The sequence below is a fragment of the Urocitellus parryii genome, chromosome 12 (assembly GCF_045843805.1).
Source record: "Urocitellus parryii isolate mUroPar1 chromosome 12, mUroPar1.hap1, whole genome shotgun sequence".
NCBI lineage: Eukaryota > Metazoa > Chordata > Mammalia > Rodentia > Sciuridae > Urocitellus > Urocitellus parryii.
This window is the reverse complement of record NC_135542.1, coordinates 18,653,186-18,680,845: the sequence shown is the minus strand read 5'-3', so window position 1 is coordinate 18,680,845 and position 27,660 is coordinate 18,653,186. Positions and strand designations below refer to the sequence as shown.

General features: G+C 54.2%; 1 protein-coding gene across 1 annotated transcript; it reads right to left on the bottom strand.

Moving 5' to 3' along the window:
* Positions 1–273: 273 nt before the first annotated feature.
* LOC144249864 (fibulin-7-like) lies at positions 274–26,070 on the bottom strand. Its single transcript, XM_077792063.1, is given in 8 exon segments — positions 274–523; positions 1,941–2,079; positions 4,217–4,354; positions 4,836–4,985; positions 5,906–6,031; positions 9,714–9,884; positions 13,610–13,769; positions 25,968–26,070. Coding segments are annotated over 8 exon segments (1,209 nt in total). The 5' UTR covers positions 26,043–26,070.
* Between the last annotated feature and the right edge of the window lie 1,590 nt (positions 26,071–27,660).

Below are 27,660 nucleotides of genomic sequence, written 5' to 3'. Positions count from 1 at the left end.
AAGCTAATACAGACATACAAGTTAAGATTATCTTTAAAATTAAACACAGTAGCCAGATATTGTTTTGTCCCTTAGGTTAAAGTACTTTGGGAAATCACCAGGCCACTTACTGTATGGATTTTCTTCCCTGGTTTTCCCCCTTCCCTGTAGGGTGGGTTCTGTATGATGATGTTCCTTCTAGTCACCCACCTGCCTGGAGCAGCAGCCAGAAGATAGCTGTCAGCAAACAGCAGCCCTCCCCTTCACCCCTCTCCTGCCCTGAGGAGGGCCGGGTCACAGGATCAGCTCCCCCGTCTGTCGGTCTGAGCGCTGCATCACAAAGTGGCCACGGCTGTTCCCACCCACAATCCCAAACCGCAGGCTGTTGGGCCCAGGTCGGCCGGGGGCCGAGGCCGTGGCCATGCGGAAGAGCATGATGGGCGTCTTCAGGTTGGAGGGCAGAGAGAGGTAATGGAAGGAGATGGTCTTGGGCATGCTGCGGCAGGGCCTGCTGTCCATGGGGCAGGGGTTTCGCTCACACTGGCTGGAGCAGAGGCAAGATGGACGAAGTCAGACTTGGGGAAGCTCTAGAGGGCCCCCTCCCCCGACCTGCCAGCTTGCAAAAATCACCAGGGGGCCTTCCCCAGCCCTGAGTCCCTCACCCAGGGGCTCCGGAGCTGCAGGCAAGTGAATGTGGCTGGCGTCAGGCATGTCCAGGGAAGGGACTCTGCATCTATTCCAGTCCTGGGAGCCCTGCTGACTCATGTGGGGAGTGTGTGTGTGTGTGTGTGTGTGTGTGTGTACACGTCTATATTGAAGTGCTATTATTTTAGTTTTTAAAGAAAAACGAAGCCTGGGAAGATTCATAATGATAGCAACACTGGAATTCAAACCAGGTCCCCTTTCTGCAGGTGGGAAGACCTCCCCCTGTCATGGAAGGACCCCCACAGTCAGCTGCAGTGTGGGACAGCACACACGAGCTTTCCAAATACAATGACTTTTATTCTTAAAGCAGGAAACCCTGTCTTCCTTACCCACTTGGAATCAGGGTCCCATAGAAAAGTTTTCCATATTTCTCTATCTTATCAAACACAAAAGACAAATAAAACTTAGTGTCTGGCGATTCTGACCATCATGATTTTGCAGATCAAATATCACACTCACCTGTTAATCTCATGTCCCTGGAGGCCACAACAGACAGGTCCCTTCCTTTGGGAAGGTTCTGGAGTCCTCATTCTCTTTTATAACTGTCACTCTTAGGTGCCACACATTTTCCTGATGCTTCTAATTTCCGCTTTGATCCAAAGAGCAACTTAAATAACTAAGCTTATGAAGTCACTTCTCTGCATCTTAAAGATAGTGTGAGGGCTCTCAGGATCTTTTTGAGAAGTGTGGGGGCTTTGTGCTAGGGATAGTTATTACCCTTAAATGTCCATCTCCCATAAAAGGCAATTCTACTGTTTAAGTGTGGAGCATACTGGGCATTGAACCTTCTAGCACTGTTGGAAAAGCAGATGATGTAACACAAAGTGCAGTGCATGACTCGGTCCATTAGTTACCAGCTACGTGGAATTGAGAAAATGACCATCTTCCAAATCGGGTCATGTATACCTGCCTCTGGCTGCTGTGGGATTCAAGGTAACATCAGAGGCAGCTGCTTCTGTCTGGTCGCCCTCCCTGGCCATGCCCACAGGTGGCTGTAGTGCCACCATCATCTGTGGCAGGGGAGCCCTTGGTGCATTACTCTCCCGTGACAAGATGGGTTCTTATGGCAAAGTGTTAAATGCAAACCTCTAAAGGGAAATGGGAGCTCAGAGAAGCTGGTCGCCCAGCTCCCTGGCCCTCATCCTTCCTGTGACACAGCTGTTCCCTCCTCCAAGGCCTGGAGGCGTCCAGCCCTGCCACAAGTACAGGTGGGAGCCTGGGTGCAAAGAGCTGTGGGTGGCCCTGGCTGTACTCACAAGGGAGAAGTCTTCACGTAGCTCACATTGTGGCTGCCTTCGGGGCACTCAGGGCTGACTCACTGGAAGCCTCCCCCGGTGTTGATGCATGTGGTCCCCTGCGGGCACACGGGCTGTGGACCTGCACACTCATCAATATCTGAAATACAAGACAGGAACCCAGGGTAAACATCCACCCACTCCTGACTTTCCCTCCATCACCAAACCACAGGAGCGGCCCCAACAGGCTCTGAGTGCAGCACTCCACACAAGGTGGACTTTCAAATGGCACTTATCTTCAGGCAGGAACCACCCCCAGCCATCTAGACCAGGGACCTGCGGAAGTGCTGCAGAACCATGCTGGGGAGCACGCTCCCCAGGATCTGACCTCTTTCCCTCCCTCTCAGCCCAAAGGCCTCTGTGTTGGTGTTTGCATGCTGAGGTTCAAATCTCCAGAAAAACCTTCCTCCTGGGCTCTTCCTCCACCAGATGCAGACACCCCCTGCTCTGCTCTCCTTCCAAGCACCCAGGGAGTCCCCCCCGCTGAAGACCATCTCTCCCCACTTCAAGCAGTCCTCTGTGGGCCTCCATGAGCTGTGGGATGGGCTGGGGGGCAGCTCCTTGGATGCCTCCTGCTACTCCAGTCCCAGAGGTGGACCCCCCTGAGCCTGCAGGGGACCCCCAAGAGAAGTTAGCAGGGAGCCACCTCTTCCTGCCCATGGAGGAGGCCCCTGCCACTGCCCTAGAGGGCAGCACTGCCCTCAGTGTACTGTGTCCACGGGGATACATGGGGGAGAGCAGGGCTGTGGGTCCTGCCAGTGTGTGGTGGTTCTACGTCAGTAGATTCAATTCTCGCCAGAGGCCTGCTACAGCACCAGAGCTCAGGGTCTGGCACCCAGAGGAGCCTGGGCTGTCTACAGCAGTCCCTCCCCATCCACAGTTTTGTTTTCTTCAGTTTCAGTTAATAGTGGTCAACCATGATCCAAAAATATGAAATGGAAAACTCTAGAAATAATTCATGTTATAGATAAGTTTTATTGGAGTATATTTTAATAATTGCTCTAATATTATTTTTCACTGTTAATCTCCTACTGTGCCTAATTTATAAGCTGCACTGAACATAGGTATGTACACAGGACTGGATACCAGCTCTGGCTGCAGGCATTCACTGGGGGTCTTGGAACGTACCCTCCAGGGATGACGGGGACTACCACGCTCTGACTACGAGCTGCTGTGGAGAACTGGACTATTCGTGTTTATTAATGTCAACACTTGAGAGGTGGGGTCACAGGAGGCCTGCTGTTGGTATGTCCCTGTCCCTGGGGCTGGTGACAACAGTGACTGTTGCAAGAGCTCTCAGCCTCTCCATTCTGCCAGCCACTCCCACTTACACTTCTTCCCCTGCCCCCTGGGTGCCTCCCACTCCCACTTGTCCATGAAGGCCCCTTGTCACCATTCCTGGAACCAGCCTTAGAAAGCTCAACCCAGTCCCCCAGGACTGAGGGACAGGATTCAGCAGGGGTAGAACCTAAGCCAGTCATGTCCTTCCTACCTGTGCCCATCCAACCCCCTCTGTTCTAGGAGGCTCACTGGCCTGGGCTCTCTCTGGACTCTCAGCCCTCTGGACTCTCAGCTGGGCTGGCAGATTGGAGGCAGGAGGGTGGGTGTGTGCTCCTCTGAAGGGTCGCTGCCTGGGGCCAGATCTGGTGGTGGCCACCAGCCCCCCAGCTATCTGCACCCCGCCCCAGCCATCTGCATCCCCCCAGCCATCTAGGAGGCTCTGATAAACCCCATCCTCTCCTCACTGCTCAAGCACAAGGATAGTGGCAGCCCTCACTCTTGCCAGTCCCTGGGCCTTCCACCTTCGGAAGGACATGGACATGGCCAGCATTGTGTATCTGGCCACATGGAGGCACAGTGACTGTAAGGTATCATCCCTTTTAAAGGTGGCCTTGCAGATGCCCATACAAGGCCTTGGAATCTAATGGGCTTCTCCAGGTTGTACATCAGAAGTGGCTGACTGGCTGCTCTGCCTCTGGGTCCAGCCCCAGCTGGGTGGAAATGATCTGACCTTGAAAACAGTCACTCCCACAGGTTAAGCAACTCATTTCCTATTTAGATGGCATGGTCTGGTTTTGAGAGGCCCTTTTGTTGCTGTGTTTAAAGATCAATGGACCTGAGACACTGACACTGATTGTGAGGTCGGGGCTAGGATGCGTGGCGGCAGCAGCTGGTGATCAGGTACAGATGGTACTGTCCAGACCCAGGGCCACTTGCCCCTGCTGCAGCTCACTCACCCTCACAGGTCTTCCCGTCAGTCAGGGTGTGGTATCCACTGGGACAGGTGCAGCGGTAGGAGCCCGGGGTGTTCACGCAGGCATGCATGCAGAGCCGGGGCCGCCCCTCCTGCCCAAAGAGTTCACACTCGTTCACATCTGAGGAGAGAAAGGCCGCTGACTTCAGGAGCCACGAAGCCGGTGTCATCCAGCCACCAACTAGGGTGGCCCCATTCTCTAGCAGTTGAGGCTATTGCTGGACTTGGGGTAGCTGCTGAGCCTGAGCCGCAGTAGAGCACTTGGATAACAGCCACGAAGGGGCGTGGCTTGGGCACGTAGGCGGGGCCGGGATCCGACAAGGGGAGGCGCCTGGGATCCCCACCCCGCCCCGCTGCTTTCTCTAGGCTGGCTTTCTGAGGAGCACCCCCACGGTCTACCCAGCAGCTACATCTATTTGTTTAACCTCAAAACAGCGAAGTGGGCGGGGATTTCCGAGACCACGCCCAGGAAGCGGCCTCCGCCCCACCCTCTCCTTTCCCGCGTACCCAGGGCGGGGCGGGCTCCCTGCAGGTGGGCGGGCTGCGGAGGGAGCCCCGCCCACTCCCCGGGTGTCCCGGGGTCCCCGCGAACCCGCGCCTACCCTGGCAGACGCTGCGGCCGGCCGCGGCGCTCAGGTGGAATCCGGCCTCGCAGCTGCAGTGCTGCGCCCGCTCCACCTGCGCACAGCGGGGCGCGCGGCTGAAGGCAGGGTCGCCGGCCACGTCGCCCTCGTCCTCGTCCTCTCGGGCCGCTGCGGGGAGAAGACGGGACTCCTCAGTGCCGGCCGGGTGCACCTGCGGGGGGGCCCAGCCCTGGGGAGCCCCGCGCGGCCCTTCCCGAGCGCTGCCCCTGGAGTGGAGAAGGAAGACGTGCAGGTCTCCAGGACCCCGGCAGGGCGCCCAAGCCTCGAGGACCGGGGGCGCCCGAGTGAGATGTTGCGTGGAGACGCAGGCCACCAGACGGTCCCCGCCAAGGCCCCCCAGGGCGCGAAGTCCCCCTTCCTTTTATTTTATTTTCTTAACACCCCCAGCGCTTTTTATTTTTTAATCAATGTATTTTAATTAGGTATGACAGCAGAATGCATTTTGATCCAGTGTACAGAACTGCAGCACAACTTTTCATTTCTCTAGTTGTGCACGACACAGCGTCCCACCTTACGTGCAGCCATCCATGTACCTTAGGGTAATGATGTCCATCTCATTCCACCACCTTTCCATTCTCCACAGGTCCCTTGTCATGAGGTTTTCTTGCCATGTGCAAAACGAGCCACCGTGTGGCACATTAAACCTCTGCTGGGAATATACTGGGACTCACTACTCAAATGTCTGGCTGTTGAGATTTTCAAATACTTTGAACTGCATCAGCAACTGCCCATCTTGTAGCACGTGAAGGTTGGAGGAAAGACTTCTGCTGGCTGAGATGCTGATGGAGCAGAGGACCACAGTGAGGCTTCCCAGCCACATCCTCACGGGCGGAGCTACTGGGTTGCATGGGAGAGCCAGGTTCCCTCCAAGTGACCACCTTAGGGACGGGGAGGATATCCACCAGAGAGGACAGACACACTCCACTGAGGGGCACTGAGCTCCCAACACATCTGTGTTTGGTGACAGTGACAAGGGTCCTCACCTCCCTGCAGTGGAGCATTGCCACCAGCCAGCAGCAGCTACGTACCAGTCTGAGCCTGATGCTGACAGCGACTCCCAGTCCTCCCTGGGGGACAGATGCACCTGTGCTGGCCTATGCCTTCGACGCACGTTCCGCCGTTTTGACAAGGCTGACTGGAGCATTCGCTGGTACCTAGGAGAGAAGGGATTCCCAAACACAGATGTGATTCCAGCTCTAAAACAAAAGGCAATCATGAGCCAACTTCCTTTGTCACGGGACTCCTCCAGCTGTCTGCTCCCACCTGACCTGGCAGCCCTCTCCACCTGGCTGACGTGCTGCCCTGGCTCCTCTCCTCAGTAACCCTGCTCTCTGTGAGGAGTGGGCCTGGCACTTGGCCGTGCTCCACCGGAGGCACTGATTTAGTGTGCAAAGCTGCAGTGTAGACAGCTGTAACCAGGCGGAGGCCTCTGTCCTCTTGCCCACTCCCTCTGTCCCCATTAGCCAGCGTCAAAGTGGAACAACCTTTAAACAGGAGTGAAATTCAGGGGTGTTGTCAAGGGGAGGGATAGCCCAGCAGGATGCTGGGAATGGGAACAGTGAGTCCCCCAGTTTCACAGCCGCAAGCTCTCCTATGCTTCACCAGGCAGGAGTGATTGACTTTTCAGTAATGCCATTCCTTGCTCATGCCCTCGACGGGTCTGTGGAAGAGCTCTAGGTAGACACACGGACTGTAAAAGTGCACTCCATTTTTCTCTGAGTGCTAGGTGATTGTTCTTGGCTTATTTATAGCTTTTGGTATGCATCCACTTTCCCCAACACTCATCTGCATATCTTAGTTATGTAAAGATGATTTTCAAAGCCCTCAGGCTGTGTGCTTGTTATGGATTTCCTAAGCTGGGTTTCAGTCCAGGTACAAATCATCTGCGCAGGAAGAAGAGGTCTGCCTGCTGACCTGCTGGCAGCATATGGGAACTTGAACCCTTGCCCTCATCAACCTAAGAGCCCCTCGCCCACCCCTCTAAGAGGGAGGTGCTTTGCCTGAGGAGAATCATAGCCTTGTTTGGGGGGATTCAAGAGGACTTTGGCTTCCTGTGGGGCTGCCTTGTTATATAAACTGTCTGAGGGCTTCTGTTTGTCCATAGGGCCCAGACTGTGCAAATGTCACCTGCCCAGGGGACAGGACCCATTTCCGTGGCTCTATAACCTCAGCCTGGTTGTGCCCTCCGCCAGCCATTTTGTTCTCAGGTGACCAGTTTCCAGGACTCGGGCTGGAACAACTGCTCACAAATGCCATGGAGCTTGGACTGCTGTGTGGACCTGTGGTCCAGCCCCATCATGGCCACCAGCCCACTCCAAGAGTGGGCCACCACTAAGCCATGGAGAGGCAGAGAGTCAAGAGGTGTGAACACTGGTGTCTTTTCAGCCTGACCCCAAGGGCTGGGGGCCACTGCCTCTCTTTGGGGGCCTCCAGTGGAAGATACAGAGTCTGGCCTCCACTTGGAGTCTGTTGGGGCCTCAGTGGCCAGACACATACACACACAGGTGCCCCTGGACCCGTCCTGTTGCCTTCTCTGGATCTGCCCAGGATGCTCATTTATTGACAGGCTCCATACAAACTCCCCACATTTCTAACCTTTTTTTTTTTTTTGTACCAGGAATTGAGCCCAGGGGTGCTTGACCACTGAGCCACATCCCCAGCCTTCTTATTTTTAATTTAGAGCTAGGGTCTTGCTAAGTTGCTTAGGGCCTTGCTAAGTTGCTGAGTCTGGCTTTGAACTGGTGATCCTCCTGCCTCAGCCTCCTGAGCTGGGATGACAGGTGTGCACCACCACACCGCTCACATTTCTAATCTGAGGTGCAGTCAGAGGCATTCTATGGCCTGGTGCTGCCGGCTCACTGTTTGGGTACCACCCATATTCTCTGTCCTTGAAGAGAGCGTGCATTTATGGTGAGCATCGTGTGATTCAGACGACAAGAGGAGTGGATCAGAGAAGAGACCTGGGAGGATGTGTTCGGGCAGAGAGCTACAAACGTGGGGGCCAGGAGCCCAGGCATGGAAAAGAGCTGCGTGACAGAGGTGGGACCCCTGGCGCCCCCCAGCTGAGCTCTGTCTCTGCGACTTGAAGAGGGTGTCTTCCAGGGATCCTGGGTGCTCTCGTCATGAGGGAGGACTCCCCACGCTGAGCAGAACCTCCTCCATGACTCTGTGCAGTGTGCTCCAGAGCCACCCAGACAGCTCACGGGAAGCAGGCACTGAGGCCTCCAAAGACCAAGGAAATCGGCACTTTTAGTATATTCTCTAGTTATTACTGATATTAACTCAACTTTGAGAAACTCCCTGTATTTGTTCCTGCTATTACTAGAAGCAGAGAAGATCCTGAGAGTTTCAGAGCATGGATGGATTTGGGGCCCTAACCAGCCAGTGTGGTGCCAGTCACAAGCAAGCTACACTAGACAGAGGGTTCGTACCCATTGGCCAGGGGGGACATCCGAACAGGCTCACTGCCTCTTGCCTGATGTCTTGGGAGAGCTACGTAGCCCCTCACCGAAGTCAGAGCCCGGAAGGTCAGATTCTCCCTTGAAGATCATTGTGTGGAGTGGACGGTCCTGCCTGCCAACCATGGCGGTGAGTCGGCTGACCTCTTCCATGGTCCCACGTGGTGCTCTCCTGATTGTTGATCTTCAACTCCCCAGCTCATTCCAGACTCATCCTGAGCTCTCTCTCTGCAGCCTCCTTCCTGGCCATTTGTCCTTCCCCACCAGAGGACCACATGGTGCAGCCCACCTGGACTTATACCAGGGCCACGTATACTAACATTTGGGAAGGGTTGGCATAGGGAGCAAGGTAGTGGCCAGTCCTAGAATGGGTTGGATAGGGTATTTTTCATCTAAGTATAAACTGGGCGTGGTGGTCACCCTGTGGTAGCTGCAGTGAAGTACTCGTAGGTCACTACCCATCTCTCAGCAGCTGCTGGACACGGCTTCTCCCAAGTTAGCCGACTGCAGCTGCCTTGACACTCTGCTCTCAACAGGAATTTACCTGATTGGCCTACCTAGGTGTCAGTCAACCTGCTGACAGTGGACATCATGAAGACAGACTCAGCCCCCCTGAAACCTGATCTCTTGCCTCATTTGAATAGCTTCTTCTCAATAAAAGGGGTCAGCATGTGCTCTCACTCTCTCTCTTCCTGCGGACCCTTAAGGTCAGAGGAGTTGTCACAGAGACCCCAAAGAAAAAGGTATTTGTGTCTCTTGTGTGGTTATTTTGCACAATCCAGTCAGCCCAGTTCAACTGGAATGACCCCTGAGCCTTTTAGTTGCTAGAACTGAAACCCGGCACTCCACATCATAAAGTTCTGTTTTCAAACTAGCATAAAGAAAAAAATCGTGTCCTGCGTCCACACATCTCAAAGCACTCTCCCTGAGCCTGTCTACAGACACAAAGGACACCAGTGGGATTTCCTCCATCCTGAGGAACCCCTGCAGCTCACAAGCAGACCGCAACCCCAGAACAGAGTGACCACTGCAGGCCCTGCCTCTTGTCCCTCTCCTCACGCACGGATGGCTTCTTGCCCCCAACTAATAAGACCCAGTTGCCAGAATCCAGGGCAGAGGAAGGTGTTGAAGAACAAAGACTCTGGGGTCAGAGTGTTCCCAGCTGTGTGACCTTACCACAAGGTTTCAATCTCCCTCTATGCAAGAACATGACTTTGTTGTGAGGGTTTAGCAAACTCATGCAGAGATCAGCCCAGGCCTGGAGTCAAGACAAGTTCCCCATGTTCTGTGGTCCAGGAATGATTAAAGAATCAAGCGAAAGTGTCCCAGGGAGCAACCCTTCCTACCCAGCAGACCCGAGCAGTGCGTTGGGTCGTACCTCTGCAGTGGGGCTGCTCCCCTGTCCAGGTGCCATTGGGAAGGCACACCACGCTGGTGGGCCCCACTAGCCGGAAGCCGGGATTGCAGGTAAAATGCACTTCATGGTCGACCAAGTACTTGCTTCCAAACTTCCTGCCGTCAGGTGGGGCGCTCAGCGCCGGGCAGGAAACTGTAAGGAGAAAAGGAAGGGTGAGGAGCCCTCCTCCGGGCCATAGTCGGCTTCCTGGCTTACAGAGGGGGACCTCTGTGAGTCCCGCTGCAGGCTGTGCCATGCAGGACACACCTCTCACCCAGTCCTCAGGGGCTCTTGGGGTGCCTGCTTGATGAAAGGCGCAACAAGGCTCAGCGACACCAAGTGGGAGCCTAAGAGAGGGGCGGACTCCGCCCTGTCATGGTTGCCTCGCCCTCTCGCTGCCACTTACTGGCTCTGCTTTCTGGCAGCTCCAGCCCCCTGGGTTTCTTTCTTTCTTTTTCTTTTTGGTACTGAGGATTGAATCCAGGGGTGCTTCACCACTGAGCGACATCCCCAGACATTTTTGAGACAGGGTCTCCCTAAATTGCTTAGAGCGTCGCTAAGTTGCTGAGGCTGGCCTTGAACTTGTGATCCTCCTGCCCCAGCCTCCCAAGACACTGGAATTACAGGTGTCCACCACCAGCCCTGGCTTCACTCGGGTTCTTTAAGTGTCCTGAACAGGCTAGGTTCAGGCCATCTCCAGGCCTCTCTGCCTGAAATGTTCCCCAGAACTTCTCCCAGCTGGCCCCTTCTTGCTTTTCAGGTCTCTACTCAAATGCTAGAACCGCCCAGAGTGAGTGCTCCCGGGCCACCATGGCCAGCCGAGACCTCCAGGGCACCTCGCCCCACAGCTCCCTGACTTTCTTCTTAGATTGGCAACCATTTGAACATCCTTGCTGGCCGGGTTGTCTCCACCTTGGGGTTAGTATTCTCTGTTGGGTGCCGTCTGGCCTGGTCCCCGCTGTGTCCTCAGCACCAGCCCTATACCTGGCGCTTAGTGAATGACCTATAAATGGTTCTTGAACCAGCAGATGAATGACACATCATGTGTTGGGCTCTCCCTGCGTCCCCAGGTAAAACGCACTTTTTAAAAAGAGAATTTGCCACTGGCGACCAAGACAGACAAAACCCAGCCCTCAAGAGGCCACCGCACTGTGCCCTGATACTGCACCCCGGCCAGACTCAGCAAGGGTTCTCCACGGGGCAGCCAGGGCAGCCTGGAGGGGCAGGAGGGCAGGAGCTGATCCCTGAAGCTCTCAGGGGTTCTTATTAATGGGGAGTTCCTGAGGCAGGAGGGAGCTTACATCCAGAGGCCGGCAGGCCCACAGGGCGCTGCCCAGAGCCTGAGATAGGTGACTCTATGGTTATTTTTAAATAACTTTATCATGCTGACAAAGTTTAAAACACTGTAGGGGGAAAGGAATAGGGTGTCTTTGGGAAGAAGAAATATTTAAAAACCTCAAGAAAGAGCCAGACATGATAGGACATGCCTGTCATCCCAGTGACTTGGGAAGCTGAGGCAGGAGAATTTCAGGCTGAAGGCCAGCTTGGGCAACTTACTGAGACTCTGTCTCAAAATAAAAAATAAAAATGGGTGGGGGGTTGGGGCTGGGATGGTGGCTCAGTGGTAGAGCGCTCGCCTAGCACAGGCAGGACCCGGGTTCGATCCTCAGCACCACATAAAAAAATAAAGGCATTGTGTTATGTCCATCTACATACACCTAAAAATAAATATTTAAAAAAATGGGTGGAGCTGTAACTCAGTGGTAAAGAGCCTCTGGGTTCAATGCTCAGTACTGAAAAAACAAACAAACAAAAAACCCAAGAGCAAAACAAAAACCCTCAAGAAGGACAACACAAGTAATTGTACCTAGATAGCTTGAATAGTATCTGGCACATAACAGTGGCTCAATGAATGTGGGTGGCATGAATAAATGGATTCCAATTAGTTAGAAATCAATGGTCAATCACATCCCCAAAGAGAGCTGAAGGCCACTGCTCTAGTGGAGGATGAGGAGGAACCCCTGGGTGGATCCACTTTATGAGCATGTCCTGGTGAGTACATAGGGCCACATGAATTCCCTGCACCTTTTGGAATGAGGTTAGTGTGTAAGGAATGAGATCAGCAGATAAGTCATCACAGCAGCTTGGGGTCAGGGAGACACAGGGCCTGGTGCCAGAAACAGGAAGACCAGCAATTCTTCTTGCTCACCCCCAGCAAATGCCCCTGCCCCCACAACAAAGCAGAAGATAATTTCCCCACTACTGGCCATTTGATCTGGGGCAATGTCTGGCCTTCCCGAGGCCCAGGGACCTCAAGACAACCTGATAGGATTGTCCCGGGGCTGGACCCCTGTGACGCACCCAGCACTGCGTCCAGCACCTATTGTGAGGCACAGTACACGATGGGCACTTTTTAAAAAGAGAACTTACCACTTTTAAAAAACCTAACCTGGCTCAGGGAAGAAAGCCCCAAGCTGGGGATGAGAGGAGGAGTTATGTCATGAGCACTGCCTCTCCGTGGGTCTGGTGGACAGGGGCCTAAGACACGGGCAGGCCGTGCTTTAAGGTTCCCTGCAGGCAGTTCTCTGCAATCCCGTGGAACAGGCTCTGTGGAGTCCAGCCTTTAACAGGAGAAAATAGAATCACTGGATCAAGGGCCCGAGGCTGCTAACCCATTTCTCTTGGCCTCAGTTTCCCAGTCTGTAGGGAGAAGGACGCCCTGACTGCCCCTTGGAGTTGGTGTGTGAGGGCTGGGGCATCACCTGCCTGGGAAGGGTGAGTTTTGATTGGCAGGTTGAGCCCAGCCAAGGGAAGCAGGAGGGGGCTCCGCGCTGAGCCTCTGGATTTGCACCACAACTTCTGTAAAGTAGCGGCCCAGGAAACGGTCTCCACCGCAAAGAGCGCCCCGATGGTGTGTCTGCGGTGAGCAGGTGCGGTCAGGCCAGAGGCTCGGTCCCCGCCCGCCCCAGGACAGGGAGCCAGAGGAAAGCACCCGCCCGCGTCCAGCGCGCCCGCCCGCAGGGTCACCCAGGGGAAGGCGCCCCTGTGCGGTCGGAGCTGTCCCCTGCAGAGGAGCCTCGGGCCGCGCTGCAACCTCAACAGACAAGCGGGACTCGTCCCGGGGGCACCCTCCCCGCCTCCCCGCATTGGAACATCCCTGGAGGATGCTTTTCACGCCTGAACACTCGGAGCGATCCTCAGTCTCCCGCACAGAGCAGCGGGGCCGACCCGCTGCGGGACGCCAGCACCGGGTGGGGCGTGCGCCTGCGCTCTGGCGCTTTCCCAGGAGTTTTGCTTAAAACTGCCCTAAAAAACAGCCCTTTAAGGATGGGGAGTAAAGCTCAGCGGTAGAGCGCTTACCGCGCATGTGCAAGGCCCTTATTTCCATTAAGAGTGCTTAAAAAAAAAAAAGTTTGTTAAATGACAAGCCCATTGCTGTCCCACTGGGTAGGGGCAGGAAAGTGGAGACGATTGATTGACGATTGATTTCTAACTAATTGGAATCCATTCATTGATGCCATCCACATTTATTGAGCAACTGCTTTGGCAGTTCTGCAGGATCATAGGGCCATGATGGCTGTGTAGCCCAGAATGAAGGTGTAAGAGGAAAGAGGGTGACATGTCGGGGGAGACAGTAGGCGCAGTTTTAATACGAGCGCGCGCGCGCGCACAGACACACACACACACACACACACACACACACACACTCCAGCCAGGGTTAAGATGTGCCCTCTGATGGAAATGGAGGCAGGGAGGCAGGGAGGAGGGAGGAGGGAGGACCGTCCAGGGCTTCCTGCAGGGGTGACCTGGGCTGGGGACAGAACTGCGGGCCGCTTGAGTGGGTTCTAGGCCCCAGCAGTGCTAACACGGGGACCCACCTGGGGGCGCGTCCGAGGCCACCCTGCTCACAGAGTTCTGCAGTGCGGCCAGTCGGCTCTTCATGTGGCGGATGCCCTCCGCGAAGCGGGTCTCCTGGCCCTTCAGCAGCTGCTGCAGCTGGCGGATGGCCGAGAGGAGCTGCTGTTTGCTGAGACAGTTCTGGGGAGAGAAGAGCCCACCCCGAATCAGGACGGGCTCAGACCCACGTGCTGGCTCTGGGCTTCCAGACATCCCCAAACACAGGATCCAAACCTCTCTTATTAAGCACCATTTGGAAGTGGCCTCCTGAGATGCCCTCTCTGCCCAGCACTCCAGCCCCACTCTGCCTGGTTATATCACCAGAGGACAGCACGTGTATCATAGCCCAGTTCACCTCTCAAAAAAAAACCCAAATGAGGGCCCGACTGCACCTGTAATCTCAGTGGCTGGGGAGGCTGAGGCAGGAGGATCTCAAGTTCTAGGCCAGCCTCAGCAACTTCACAAGGCCCTCCCTGTCTCAAAACAATGAAAAGGGCTGAGATTCTATCAGTGGTAGAGTGCTTGCCTAGCATGTGCAAACCCCTAGGTTCAAGTTCCAGTACCACAAAAACAGTATTGATGCATCTGCGTGTGTGTGTGTATGTGTGTGTACGTGCACACGAGTGTACAAGGGAAAATAAGAAAAAAGCTCAATACAGTTAAAGAGGCATTCATAAAAGTCAACGACCAGCTCTGATAATTTTCTTTTTCTTTTTATACCAGGATTGCACCCAGGTAGTTAACCAATGAGCCACATCCCTGGCCCTTTTTAAAATTTTTATTTGGAGACAGGGTCTTGCAGGGTTGCTTAGAGCCTTGCTAAGTTGCTGAGGCTGGCTTTGAACTCAGGATCTGCCTGCTTCAGCCTCCTGAGCCTCTGTGATTACAGGTATGCGCCAGCCACCATCTCTGGCCAATTCTGATGATTTTTTAAATGCCAAAAAAAAAAAAAAAAGGAAAAATTGAGAACTGTGCTTGTCATCGATAGACTCCTAAAGCAAGGTAAGCATCATGTTCAATGATAAAGATCCCAGAGTCTCTAATCTCAATTGACTTTAAGTGCCAGGACGGGGAGGGAGAGGGGAGGGCGAGTTGGGTGAGTGGGCGGGGGACCTGACATCCAGGGCCACTGGCTTCTAAGGTTGTGCACACGCAGCTGGGGCACAGCTTCATGTCACCTGACTTGTGTCACCTGCTGGGAAGAAAGGAGCTAGGTCAAGATGAAGATCAAGGATATCCTTAGGGACAAATTTATGTGTTGAGTTTTATTTTTCTTATACTGATTTTTTTGTCCATAGAGTATTAGTTTTATGATTTGAGGGAAATTGTCTCAAAGCCAGCGGCACCGTTGGGAAACTGAGGCACGAGGCCTCTGCTGCCTGGGAGGCTGCCAGCCTCGCCCACTGGACGCCACCACGGTGGCCACGTGGACAGAGCCACGTCTGCTCTCCCAGGGAGGCTGCGAGACTGCCAGGCCCCTGCACCCCGCTGCTCTTACCAAGCAGATGACTCATGGCCGGTTTCAATGGACGCTTTTGTCAAAGTTGTGTTGCCAACTGCCCCTGGAACTCATTAATCCACGGGGGCTCCTGGCCCCACCACACCAGGGCCTCAGAGGCACAGCCCCACAGCCTTGCCTGGAATGGAAGTTGTTTGTTTTCCTCCCCCAACCCCCAGGCCTTCCCACGCAGGGCCTGGGGGCACCGGCGGGGACCTCCTGCCATCCCTACCTGCCCAGCAGGGAGACCCACCCAGCCTCCTCCCTCTCACAGAAAACAGGACTGCTTCGGAGGTGTTTCCGTGGCTGTGTGTCAGTCCTGTTGGTGAAGTGCCTCACAGGGGAGAATACCCGAGTTCTTCCAGAAACACCGGCAGCCACGAGCCGGCAGCAACCCTGGGAGAAGACAGTCTCCACTGGGGTTTGTTATTGTGATATGTTTGTCTCCTTCTCCTAGATGAAGACAGGGAGGCTAGGAATCAAGTGACTTGGCCCAGATGGGTGTAGCCAAGGAGCAGCAGAGCCGTCCCCTGCTCCTGCAACTTCTAGCCCAGTCCCCATGCCCGGTGGGCGTTCTCTTTGGTTCTCACACGCCCCTGTATGATGAATGGTCTTATTGATGAATTTGCACGAGGGAGTGAAATGCTGGCACCTCAGTGTCCCACAGCAGGGTCAACCCTGTGTGCACTGAGGTCGGACAGTGGGGGCAGGGAAGCGGTGGAGGAAACATCCTCACCACGAATTCCACAGCTGCCCAGGGCCCAGACAGCTGGGAGAGGGCTCTGTGGGCCATAGCTGTCCTGGTGGACATGGAAGAACTCTGTCTTGAAGCAGAGAGAACTCAATGCCAAGGGCTCTGCTGGGAAGAGCAGGCAGCTGCCCAGACTGGGTGGTGGGGTAGGCTCCAAACCCTGACCGGGGAAGGGGAGCGGGTGGAGGGAAGAGGCCAGCCAGTGTCTCCAACCTCAGTGCCCCTGGCTCCAGGAACAGCTGTTTCTAGGGAAACCAGCTGCTTTCCCGGAGATGGACATTAGGGGTGAGACACACTCATGTCCCTGGTTGCAACTGGAAAATATTAAAACCTTTGTGACCAAGCAAACTCGGGCAGCACCCAGGCGAGCGGGGAGATGGAAGGGCTGCAGGCCGCCTCGCTGAGGGAAGTCCAGGGCCTCAGGATCTCCTGGGACGATGCTAACACGGCCAACGTGGTACCAGGAAGGTCCCTGGTGCTCTGGGGAGGCCAGCATGCCAGGTTCAGGGCCAGGCGCCAGGGAAGCAGAGAATGAGTGCCTTCCGCAGGGGATCTGGGGGAATGTGCAGCAGCAGCTCCTAACAGGCAGATCCCCAAGGACCAGCCATCAGAGCCAGCTCAGAATCTGCCACCTGAGCTCAGCCTGGGCACGGGTGGAACTGAGTCCCTCTGCAAGGGGGAAAAATGAGGTCGCAGGAGGGGGACTGAGAATCCAAGCGTTTCCCCTTTCAAACTTTACCATCTTGCTCGATCCTACAATGACAGCATATTCCTTGCAAAACAATTCAGAAACAAAGAAAAACACCACACCACACCTTAGCCTTTTGGCTAAACCAAGTGCAAAACAGGAACAACATCAAAACAAAGATTGTGTCCCAGGACCACAATCTGTGAGCGTTTCATTGGGTTCCAGCTCTCAGGGGGACCCACGTGCACAAGGCTCAATGTCCTCTTGCTCGCGCGTGCCAGTGACTCAGGGTTGGCCTCTGCTCTCCTCCTCTAGGCTGGCATGGCCATGGTACCTGTCACAGAGCAGGGCAACCCTCAGCCTCGGTTCTGCTCCCCTCCCTCCCATGCCCCTGCCTCCATCTCTCTGAGCCAAGAAGAGCTGCGATGGGAGCAAGTCACTTCCTTCAGTGCCACCCCTACCCTGGCGGGAAAGCTCACCAGGGCTATGGACAGGCCGAGGTCAACCCCTGGCCAGGGAGGACTGCACACCGGGAGGGGACTGCACCTAGGAGGTCTGAAGCTGCCACATCGAGTCTGACTCCTCTGGCCTCTTCTGGGTCCCTCTACTCTTCTCCCTAAAGAGATCCCCGAAAAACGTTTCCATTCCTTCCAGACCCGGCTCCTTCCCTGGCTTCTGCTGTGGACAGTAAGCAATGAAAACTAGAATCCCCTCCTCTTTGAAGTAGTCACTTATTGGAAATGGGGTCAAGAAAAGACATTCTGTGAAACTCTTCCATCACTGAGGAGGAAAAAGTCAAGATCTGCCATCTCTGGGGTGAGACTCTTTGAACAGTTAGAGAAGTAACAGCAGGCACGGCCCACACAGCTCTTCCTGAGCTGGGAGGAGGTGACATAGCTGGTTCTGGAACATTCAGGTCAGTGCCAATAGCTATGGAGGGGGGTGGTCTAAGGCTCTTGGAAGAACGAGGCCCACAGCATACTCCAGCCACACCCCTCCTCAGCACATCTTCCCCAGGCCGATTCCTCACCATATTCATTCCAGAGCATCCATGGGAGGTTCCTCAGAGCTCACGGCCACCCCGGGAGAGGCATGTGAGACCTGGAGACCCCACCTGTGGCCAGGGGTGGACATAGCCAAAGATCACTGTGACACCCCAGCTTTCCTGGTCCCCACACCCCACCCTGGTAGGCCTGACCCTCCGTCCTAGCCAGGTGCCCCTGCTGTTGGAGCTCACAGACCTGGAGTCTGCTCCTGAGGCCCTGCAGGCAGGGTAAAGCCTTCAGGGGTGTGTGGGGGCACCAGGGGAGGTGGCCCTCGAGGCGTGGCGGAAAGGTCTCCTTCTCAGTGTCAGGCTGGGTTTGAGGACCCTTCAAGAGTCCCATCTATGGCAGGAGAGTCCAGAGCCTCAGATGGCCACAGATGACCCCTCGGACTTGGAGGGGCTGCCTCTCGCGCTGGTCTGCCTAAGCCACAGCTATGTGTGAGGTCAGCGCGTTGCTAACAGCAACCCAGATGTTTGGATGTCTTCAGGTCTAGGGACCGTGCACTTGCCAGATGTACGCCTGCTGGCCAGGACCTGACGCCCTCGGAGCGGGAGTCACGCCCAAGGGGGCGAAGGCTTCCTCCAGGCCAAACTGGAGGCCGGTTACCGCTCCTCAACTCCCTCATCCTGGGGACCCCACCCGGCATCCTTGCCTGAGAGCAGGGAAAGGGGACACATCTTGGGGGAGTGAGAGGATTTCACCAGGGGAGCGGCCCAGGGCCCTGGTGTAAGGCAGGGTGCTCCGGAGAAGCAGGCAGTAGGAATACACACAAAACAAGCTTATTTAACGTATGTCTGCTTCCTATAAGTGTGACATAGAACACGTGTTTAGTATGTATCAGGTATCATCCCTGTGTAATCCATAGCACACATATTTAACATGCTAAAAGTCACATGGAGAAAGATAGAGGCCTGTAAGGAACCGGCTCCTGGGCTGGAAGGCTGGAGACCAGGGAAGTCTGCAGGCTGTAGCTCAAGTCCAAGGGCAGCCTCAAAGGTAGAATCCCCTCCTCTGGGGGAGGGGTGGATCCGTCTTTTGCAGGAGGCCGAGCCATAATACCATGAGGGTGATCTCTTTTATTTAAAGCCTACTGATCGAAGGCTAGTGGCTTCTGAACAATGCCTCCCAGCACCACCCACACTTAAGTTGACCAACACCAGGATACCAAGGCCTAGACAGGTGGACAGGAAGTCCACCACGGAGCCTCCTTCTGGGCTCTGAGCCCCGCGTGCTGGAAGTTTTTGAGCTCTACCTCCTCTGGCTGCTCATGTTTCTACACTCACACTGTGTCCCCTTCTTGTCTGTGTTCTAAAACAGTCACAGGGGCGATGACGGTCATGGCAGGAGCCAAGAGCAGGCACTTAAACCATGTGTCACATGAATGCTTTATTACATGCCCAAGGCAGCCCAGGACGTGGGTGCCACGATGGCCCACTCTGTATCTGAGGAGGCAGAATGTCTCTTAGCCACAGTGACATGTCCAGGACTCGGACCCCAGGGCATCTGCTCCAGAACCAGATGTGACCTGCTGCAGAGAGTGTCCCACATCCCACCTCTCCCTTGCCCTGCATCTCTCCTGGGCACAGAATAAGTCTCAGATAACCCAGGACCTTGTTGTGGAGTGTGGGACCCGAGTATACACTAGGTGCTCATTTGAACGAGCACACAGATGAACCAGCGCGAGGCCAGGACACTCTCTGCTTGTCTGACGTGGAGCCACCTTGCCTGGCACTTCCTGCTGCCTGGTCCAGGTGCCATGCCGACCTGCAGCCTCGCCAGGCCTCTCAGCATTGGACTGCTGGGCTGCCCTTGTCTGCTTTGCTCCCGGTGCCAGGGCCACTGTGGGCACCAAATCGGTGTCTCACCACATACCCCGTCTCGGCTCTGCACAAGACTCCGAGGCTCCAGCTCCTGCAGGGTCGGCAAACACTTCTGGAGCTGTGACCCTGGCAGACACCCCTCATCAGCGTGAGCTCCCAAGTGACCAGCAGTCTATCCCCACCGACACTCCTGGCGGTCCCAGCAGCCTGACCACATTGGCATCAGTTGCAACTAACAGGCCAAGTCCAGGGCCAAGTGCAGGGCCACACCGTTCTGGGAAGGGACATGCTCTGGGTCCCCTTCTCCCACCCTCTTCATCTCGTTCGTCCTCAGACTGGGGAATAGGTCATGAATCCTGCCCTGGCAAGAGCCACTGGTTTTCCCGGGAAGCCAGTGGACGTTGAGTCAGTCGGGGAGAGCACACGAGGTCATCTCCCCCGTCGCCCTCCCCGCTGGCCTTGCTCCCAACCGCAGGCTACAGCCACCAGTTTCTGGGCCTCAGCAGAACCCACCTACGGCACCAGGCAATAGACAGCTCGAAAGGTTCATGATGTGGTTTAGACTTGGTGCCCCCAAAAGCTCAAGTGGGAGACAGCGCAAGAAGGTTCAGAGGAGAAATGATTCGGCTGTGAGAGGCTTGACCCACTCAGTGAATTAATCCTGATAGGGATGAACTGAGTGGAAACTGAGGTGGTGGGTGTGGTGGAGGAGGGGGCTTCGGGGTGGGGATTGAGATATATATTTGTCTCTGATGAGTAGAGTCTCTCTCTGCTTCTGATCATCACCTGAGCTACTTCCCACTGCCATACTCTTTCGCCCTGATGCTCAGCCTCACCTCGAGCCCAAGGAATGGAGCCAGCCTCTCATGGACTGAGACCTCTGAAACTGTGAGCCCCTAAATAAACCTTTCCTACTTTACAGCAACTCTGGTTGGGTCCTTGAGTTACAGCAGCAAAAAAGCTAAAATAGGTTAGTACCCTGGGGAGTGAACAATGGAAAGTGTCCATCTGTCACCACAGGAGACCAGCTGCTTAGAAATACGGAATGGCCATGGCCAGGCGCAGTGGCACATGCCTGGATTCCTAGCTACTCAGGAGGCTGAGGGAGGAGGACTGCAAGTTCAAGACCAGGCTGGGTCACTTAGCGAGACCCTGTCTCAAAATATAAAATACAAATGGCTGAGGATGTGGCTCAGTGGTGGAACAACAGGGGTTCAACCCAAGATGAAAAAACAGACAAGCCTGTCCACTCTCCTCCTAAATGTAGTACTGGGAGTTTTAGTTCATGTTGTCAGGCTGAAAACTAAATAGATAACACACAGAAGAGAGTAGAAGGAACATAAAACCACCCTTATTCACAGACAATACAGTTGTGTGTATTTAAAAAATGAGGAAATCTAAAAAAAAAAATCCATACAACGGATAAGTGAGTTCCACAAGGTCATAAGGCATAAGAACAACACAGGAAAACCCACTGGATTGGCATCTTCTAGAAACACACAATTGGAAATTAAGTCCCATTTAAAATAGCTTCAAAAATGAAATAACTCATTATTTCATATAAATCTGATGAGCCATGCTTGACTTAAAAACTAAAACACTCTGACAGAGGGGCTGGGGCTGGGGCTCAGTGGTAGACGCTCGTCTCGCATGTGTGAGACCCTGGGTTCGATCCTCAGCACCACATAAATAAAATGAAAGTATTGTGTCCACCTACAACTAAAAAAAAAAAAAAAAAGAAAAAAAATAACTCCAATGGATTAAATGAAGACTAAATAAACTGTGCTCAGCACTGTGCAATATTTTTAAGATCTTGAGTCTCTCCTAATTGATCTATATTTATTGCAATACTGATAATCAGTAGGATTTTTTTGTAGATACAGATGAGTTGATTCTAGACTTCTATTGAAAAGGCAGAGAAACGAGAATAGCCAGTTTTGAAAAGGAAAGATAAAGCTGGAGGACTGACTTTCTCAATGGATGAAGTTAGGTCAGAAGTATCCCAAACGTGGACGACGAATTGACTTCTGACCAACTTGCCAGGAAGAATCAATGGGAATCCAACTATCTGTCTACAAATCAAACTGGAACAATAAACAAGGGATGCACAGGGACGCACACACCTCACCTGTGAGTTTTTTTAAAAAGTCACTAAAAGCCAGGCTGGTGTCGCACACCTGTAATCCCAGTGGCTCAAGAGCCTGAGGCAGGAGGATTGAGTGTTCAAGGCCAGCCTCAGCAACTTAGAGATGTCCTAAGCAACTCAGTGAGACACTGTCTCTAAATAAAATACAAAAAAAGGGCTGGGGATGTGGCTCAGTGGTTAAGCACGCCTAAATTTAGTCCCTGGTCCAAAAACAGTCACTAAAAATGGACCACAGTAAAAATGTAAAGCTATAAATATTTTAGAAGAAAAATTTCATGACCTTAGACCAACAGTTCTTGAACTTGACCACCAAAAACTTGATCCATAAAAATAAAAATATTAATAACTAGGACTTTGTTAAAATTGAAAGTCTTTATTCTAGAAAAGACATTGTTTTTTAAAAAAAAGTTACAAAATAAGCCACAAACTGGGAGAAAATATTTGTAACTCGCATGTTTAAAAAAAGAACTAGTATACAAAATATGTAAAGAGCACTCAAAACTGAACAACAAGAAGATAAATAAAACATTTTTAAAATGAGCAAGCTGGCTAGGTGCAGTGGCACACCCCTGTACTCCCAGCGGCTCGGGAGGCTGAGGTGGGATGATCACAAGTTCTAAGCCAGCCTCAGCAATTTAGCAAGGCCTTATTCAACTTAGCAAGACTTTGTATCCAAATAAAATATAAAAAGGCTGGGTATGTGGCTCAGTGGTTAAGCGCCCTTGGCTTTGTCTCCATATAAAACAAAACAAACAAACAAACAACAACAACAGCAACAAGAGCGGGCAAGCTTGACACAGTGATGCCAAGTGATGCACAGTGACGCACAGTGACGCACCGTGACGCACCCTGTAGTCCCAACTACGTGGCAACTGAGCAGCAGATCACTTGAAGCTAGGGGTCAGAGGCCAGCCTGAACAACAACACGACCCTGAATGGGTGCTTCACCCAACAGACTAGTCACGTGGCAAATAAGCACAGGAAGTGAAGATTGAACCCAGGGCCTTAGCACACGGAGCCCATGTCCCCAGCCTGCAACTGGGTGTCTCATGTGATGCTGGCAGGAATGTAAAAGGTGACATCAGTTAAGAAACACAGCTTGGGCTGGGGTGTAGCTCAGTGGCAAAGCGTCTGCCTTGCACTCGCACAGCCCTGGGTTTGACCCCCAGTTCCAAAAAAGACAAAAAAAAAAAAAAAAAAAGAACCCCACCAAAACAAGTAAATAAATAAGATTAAGAAAGAAAGAAACACAGCTTGGCGATTCCTTACAAAGTGAAACTTCCATTGACCAAATGACCCAGCAATTCCATTCCTAAGTATTTCCCAAGAGAAATGAGAATTTACAGCCACACTAAAGCTGTGTGTAAATGTTTATAGCCGTTCTACTCATAACTGCCCCAAACTGGAGGTGACACCATGGTAGGGCGCTGTGCAGCCCACGCCAACAGGGGGACCTGGAACACTGATGCTAAAGAAGCCAAGTTCAAAGGCTTTGCCCCGCTTGATCCTATTGCTATGACACTGGAGAAGATGGTACTTTGGTGACGCAGGACAGATGATGGTTATAGGGGATGGTCTGGTGTGACTTTTCACAAGGCGGCATGGTGTAGTTTTGGGGGTGGTGGAACCACTCTGTATCCTAATTGTAGTGGTGTGGTTGCCACAGATCTATGGTTAAAATAATGGAAATGAACACTAAAAACATGTGTTTTTATTTAACTGTAAAATGTGATCGACCAACTGGGTGTGGTGTTGAACGCCTGTAATCCCAGCAATTCAGGAGGCTGAGGCAGGAGGATCTCTAGTTCAAAGCCAGCCTCAGCAACTTAGCGAGACCCTGCCTCTAAAAAAGGTCTGGGGATGTGGCTCTGTGGTTAAGGTCCCTGGGTTCAACCACATTACGAAGAAGAAGCAGAAGAAGAAGGAGGAGAAGGAGGAGAAGGAGGAGAAGAAGGAGAAGAAGAAGAAAGTGATGGACCAAAACATAACCCTGTAATGGTGGGATTTGGAACCCTGACACATCTCAGGTCAGAAAGGTTTGGGGAGGGGGGAGCCTCTGAAACATCCCAACCCCTCCACCTCTAACACCTTGCCCACCTCACAGGCAAGGAGGAGCTGGGAGCCTGTGCTTCTCTAGAACCTCTGGGCTGGAGGGGGGGGGTAGCAGGGGTGGGTAAACATGTTTCCTGTCTCCCCAGTGAAGCCAGTTTTCTCCTGTGGGAAAAGAGGGCACAGCTTTGAGAAACAGCCACCCTTGCAAGGTCCCCCTGCTGCTTGACCTCCCCTGCCTCCCAGCAACCACCCACTCTCCATCAACCAGTCACAAAACACCTGGAAAAATGACTCAAGACAGACTGCTCACAAGTGGGAGGTAGCGGAAAGCCCTGGAGACAGGAGGGGTGTTGGGAGCCTGGCCAGGCCCAGGGTCCCTGCTGCAGACCCTGCGCAAAGCCACCTTCCACTTCCCTTAATAATAGAAAATGCAGGGACAGAGGAGGTCCGGAAGGCCTTGGCAGAGGGGTGCTTATCTGAGCAGAGATCTGAAAGATGAGAAGAAGCCAGGTAATGCTTACTCCAGCAAGCATGGGGGCCGGCCAGCCGGAGGCCTCCCTGTGGTTCACCCCTCAGGCTTGCCTGGGCAGGCTGGAGTGGAGGAGGGGTGGGGAGTGCAAGTCACATGAACGTTGAAATAAGCATCAATGAACAGTCTCTCTTGCTCCCCTGCCCCTGAGTCAGGTGCTCTTACAGCTTAGAATTGCAGACAGCTGGATGTGGCAGGCAGGGAGTGGATCCCCATCTCCTGAGAACGGTGCCCCAGAAGGTTCATTTTGGGTGCAGCAGCTGCAATGTTGGGGACAGCTGCCTGAGTCTCACCTGTTTCCCAGGTGCTCTCAGGAGGCAGGCATTTGCCTGAGCACCTAAGATCAGGTGATGCAGGGCTGGGCATCAAGCTTCTCATTGCATACTCTGCCCCCTCCAGGGCCAGGGCTAGGGAACCCCTAGAGGATGCACCCTCCTGTGCTGCTGGGATGAACTCAGGATGCAGATTTTGTTTTGTTTGGTGTCTGTGAAGTTAGTGGGAGATTCCATTTCTCTGGGGATGGGTTCATTGTGGCCCCAAATGGGGCCTCTGAGTGCCTAGCTGCTGAGCAGCCCCGAGAAGCCTAAGTACCACTGATAGCACTATCCTCACCAGGTCTGGTCTGAAGCTAATTTTCCCTCCCGGGAGTCCCTTCTTATACTCCAGGGGGTTTCCAGATAGCCTGGGGCATGCCTGCCAGGCTTTTGTCCCAATTTTTGTTCCAAGGATTTTGCCCCAATGCAAGGAGTACAGTTAAGAGTCTGCAAGCAAGGGAGGCTTGGAGTCTCACAAGGGCCGCTGGATTTACACTTCTCTTTCCTGGAGGTGTAATCTTGACTAAGTCACAGACTCCTTGGGTCTCAATTTCCTTATCTGCAACATGGGGGTGACCAGGATCCTGCTTCCCGGCTGCTAGGAGGATGCAGTGCCTGGAAGAAGCCTACAGAATCCTGGTGGCATCTGTCCCCTCCCCTCCACATACAGCCACTTTGTTTGCTGTCGGTGGCAGTGAAGGTCTGGGTAACTGGTGGGCTGTCCAGGGCCAGGCCCCTCTCAGAGGGAAGGAATCTCTGACTGCCCAAGTTAGTCTCGTCTGCTGGATGCTGGCTCTGAACTTGGCGATTCCAGGTCCACCTCAATAAGATGCATCTTTATCTGCATTGTGGCTTTAAAAACCAGTTCCTAATAGTTAATGGGAACGTGAATCTGATGGAGTAAATAAACCCAGTGGGACTTGAACAAACATAAACCGCAAAAAGAGAGCAAGCTGCCTGTACGTGCGTGGAAGAAAACGCGGTCGCGGGCTCGGAGCGCACGGACTCAGAAGCTCCCCAGTCAGTCCCCCTGGGAAGAGCTGACCGGCCAAGAAAGTTCTGTGGGGTTTGAGGTGTGTGGCGCCAGGAACACTCCAGTCACAGTGTGAATGCCGGGCTGGAGGGCGGGACGCTCTCCAACCTACAGGATGGCTGGGAGCGCTCACGGAGACCCAGAAAGACCCCGTCTCCGAAGTCCGGGAGACCTCTGCCTCCTCCCCGGTTCTCACGCGGAGCCCTCTCCCGGCGGATCGACGCTTCGCACAAACTGCCCCGCTAGACCCGCCCGGGTCCTCCCAGGCGCCTGGCCCGAGACGCATCTGAGATGACAGATGGGGGACTCTGCGCTTCTCCGAAAACTGAAGCGCAGCCGGACACTCGCTCCAAGCCCCCGCCCCGAGCGTCCGAGTGCCATGTGGCAAGCCCGGTCCCTCCCGCCTCAGTGGTGCCTCTCCCGCGAGCCGGACAGGGAGCGGCGGGCTGCAGGGACACTGACCTGGGAAGCCCGCGACGCAGGGCAGGCGAGGAGCAGCAGGAGAAGGAAGAGCGCGCGCCAAGAGTGGGGCACCATCTTGCCAATCAGAACCTCGCTGCCTGGGAAGGGAGATCACTCGGCGCCCTCCCTGCCGAGCCCTTCCCGGAGATGCCGCAGCTGCCCCTGCAGGGCCCGGAGCGGCGGGCGCGCGGGGACCCGGGAGGCGCCGGGCGCAGCGCGGCCCCTCGGGGATCGGCGCCGCGCTGCCGAGGCGCAGTCTCTGGGCCAGGTGCGCGGCGCGCCGGACCCTGCAGCCCCCGCGGCCACCAGCGTCCGCAGCCGCCGCCGCCGGCACGAGACGGCCCCGGCGAGGCGGGGAGGCGCCAGCCCCTTGGCCAAGACCGAGGGAGGAGGGGCTGCCCGGCCAGGAATGCGCCTGGGAGCGCGCCCAAGCCGCGGCGCCCCGAGGAGGCCGGGCGCGACGCCGAGGACGAGCGTGGGCATCCTCAGGGCCTTCGCGGGAAAGAGCGGCCGGGGTCCCGCACACGTGCTGGAGACCAGTAGCCCATCCTGGGCTGGTCCACGCGAGACCATCCTCATTTCCCAATCGGGGAGACAGAGGCTGATATCACCCAGGGACAGGGAGCAGAGTGAAGATCCAAATCTAGGTCGGCCCTACTTCACAGCTCCAACAAGGACACCTTTCTCCGCGACACTGTGAGGACAGGTGATGGGCTTCCTAAACGTGGCATAGGTTAGAATAAGCTCTCCAACCGAGAGGAGTCTAGAATCCCCTAAATGACGCCGCTGAGGGTTTAAGGGCACCCAGAGAAACTAAGAATCTACAGCCTTCTCCTGGTTTCCACTGATCTCCCAAGGAAAGGGGAAACAGTTTAAAATCGAAGTCAGGTTCTAGAACCTTGTGAAGGCGGAAAAGGAAACAGCTGGGAAGGGCAGGCAGGAGCAGTCCCAGGTTCCCTGCACCCAAGAGCTGAGGGGGGACCAGATGCCTCCCACTTAGGCTCCTAGAAAACATGATTTAGCTCTTAGGGAAGAAGGCAACCCAGGATGCCACTTGTGGTGCATACCAAGTCTGGCCAGGCCTGAATCTGTCTCCTCCTCCACATTTCAGTGAGCTCAAGAGCTCAAGGAAGGGGTTCAGAAGATTTCCCACTGGCAGCCGGAAAGGAAGGTTGGCATCCTCTCCTGGTCTTGGTATTTCTCTCAGTTCTCTAGGCTGGGGAGTCCAAAAGCAAGGCATGGCAAAGTCCTGCGCTGGGGAGGGCCACTTCCTGGCTCCATAGAGGCAGCTTCTTGTGGCATCCTCGCCTGGTGGAATAGGCAGAGGAGCTCTCTGGGGCCCCTTTTATAAGCAGACTGCACTAACCCCACTCATAAAGGTGGAGCCCCTGTGACCTGTTAGTCAGCTTTGCATTGCTGTGACCAAAATACCTGACAAGAACAACTCAGAGGAGGGTAAGTTTATTTTGGCTCTCATTTTCGGGGATTTGGTAGGCTGACTCCAATTGTTCTGGCCCAGGGGTGAGGCAGAACATCATGGCGAAAGGGTGGGAAACAGGAAAAGCTGCCCCACTCATGGTGACCAGAAAGCAGAGAGAGAAAGGGGAGGGGACCATAGGGAAATGAACCTTTCCAGGGCACACCCCCAGTGATCCATCTCCTCCAGCCATGACCCCCGTGCCCTGAGTTAACA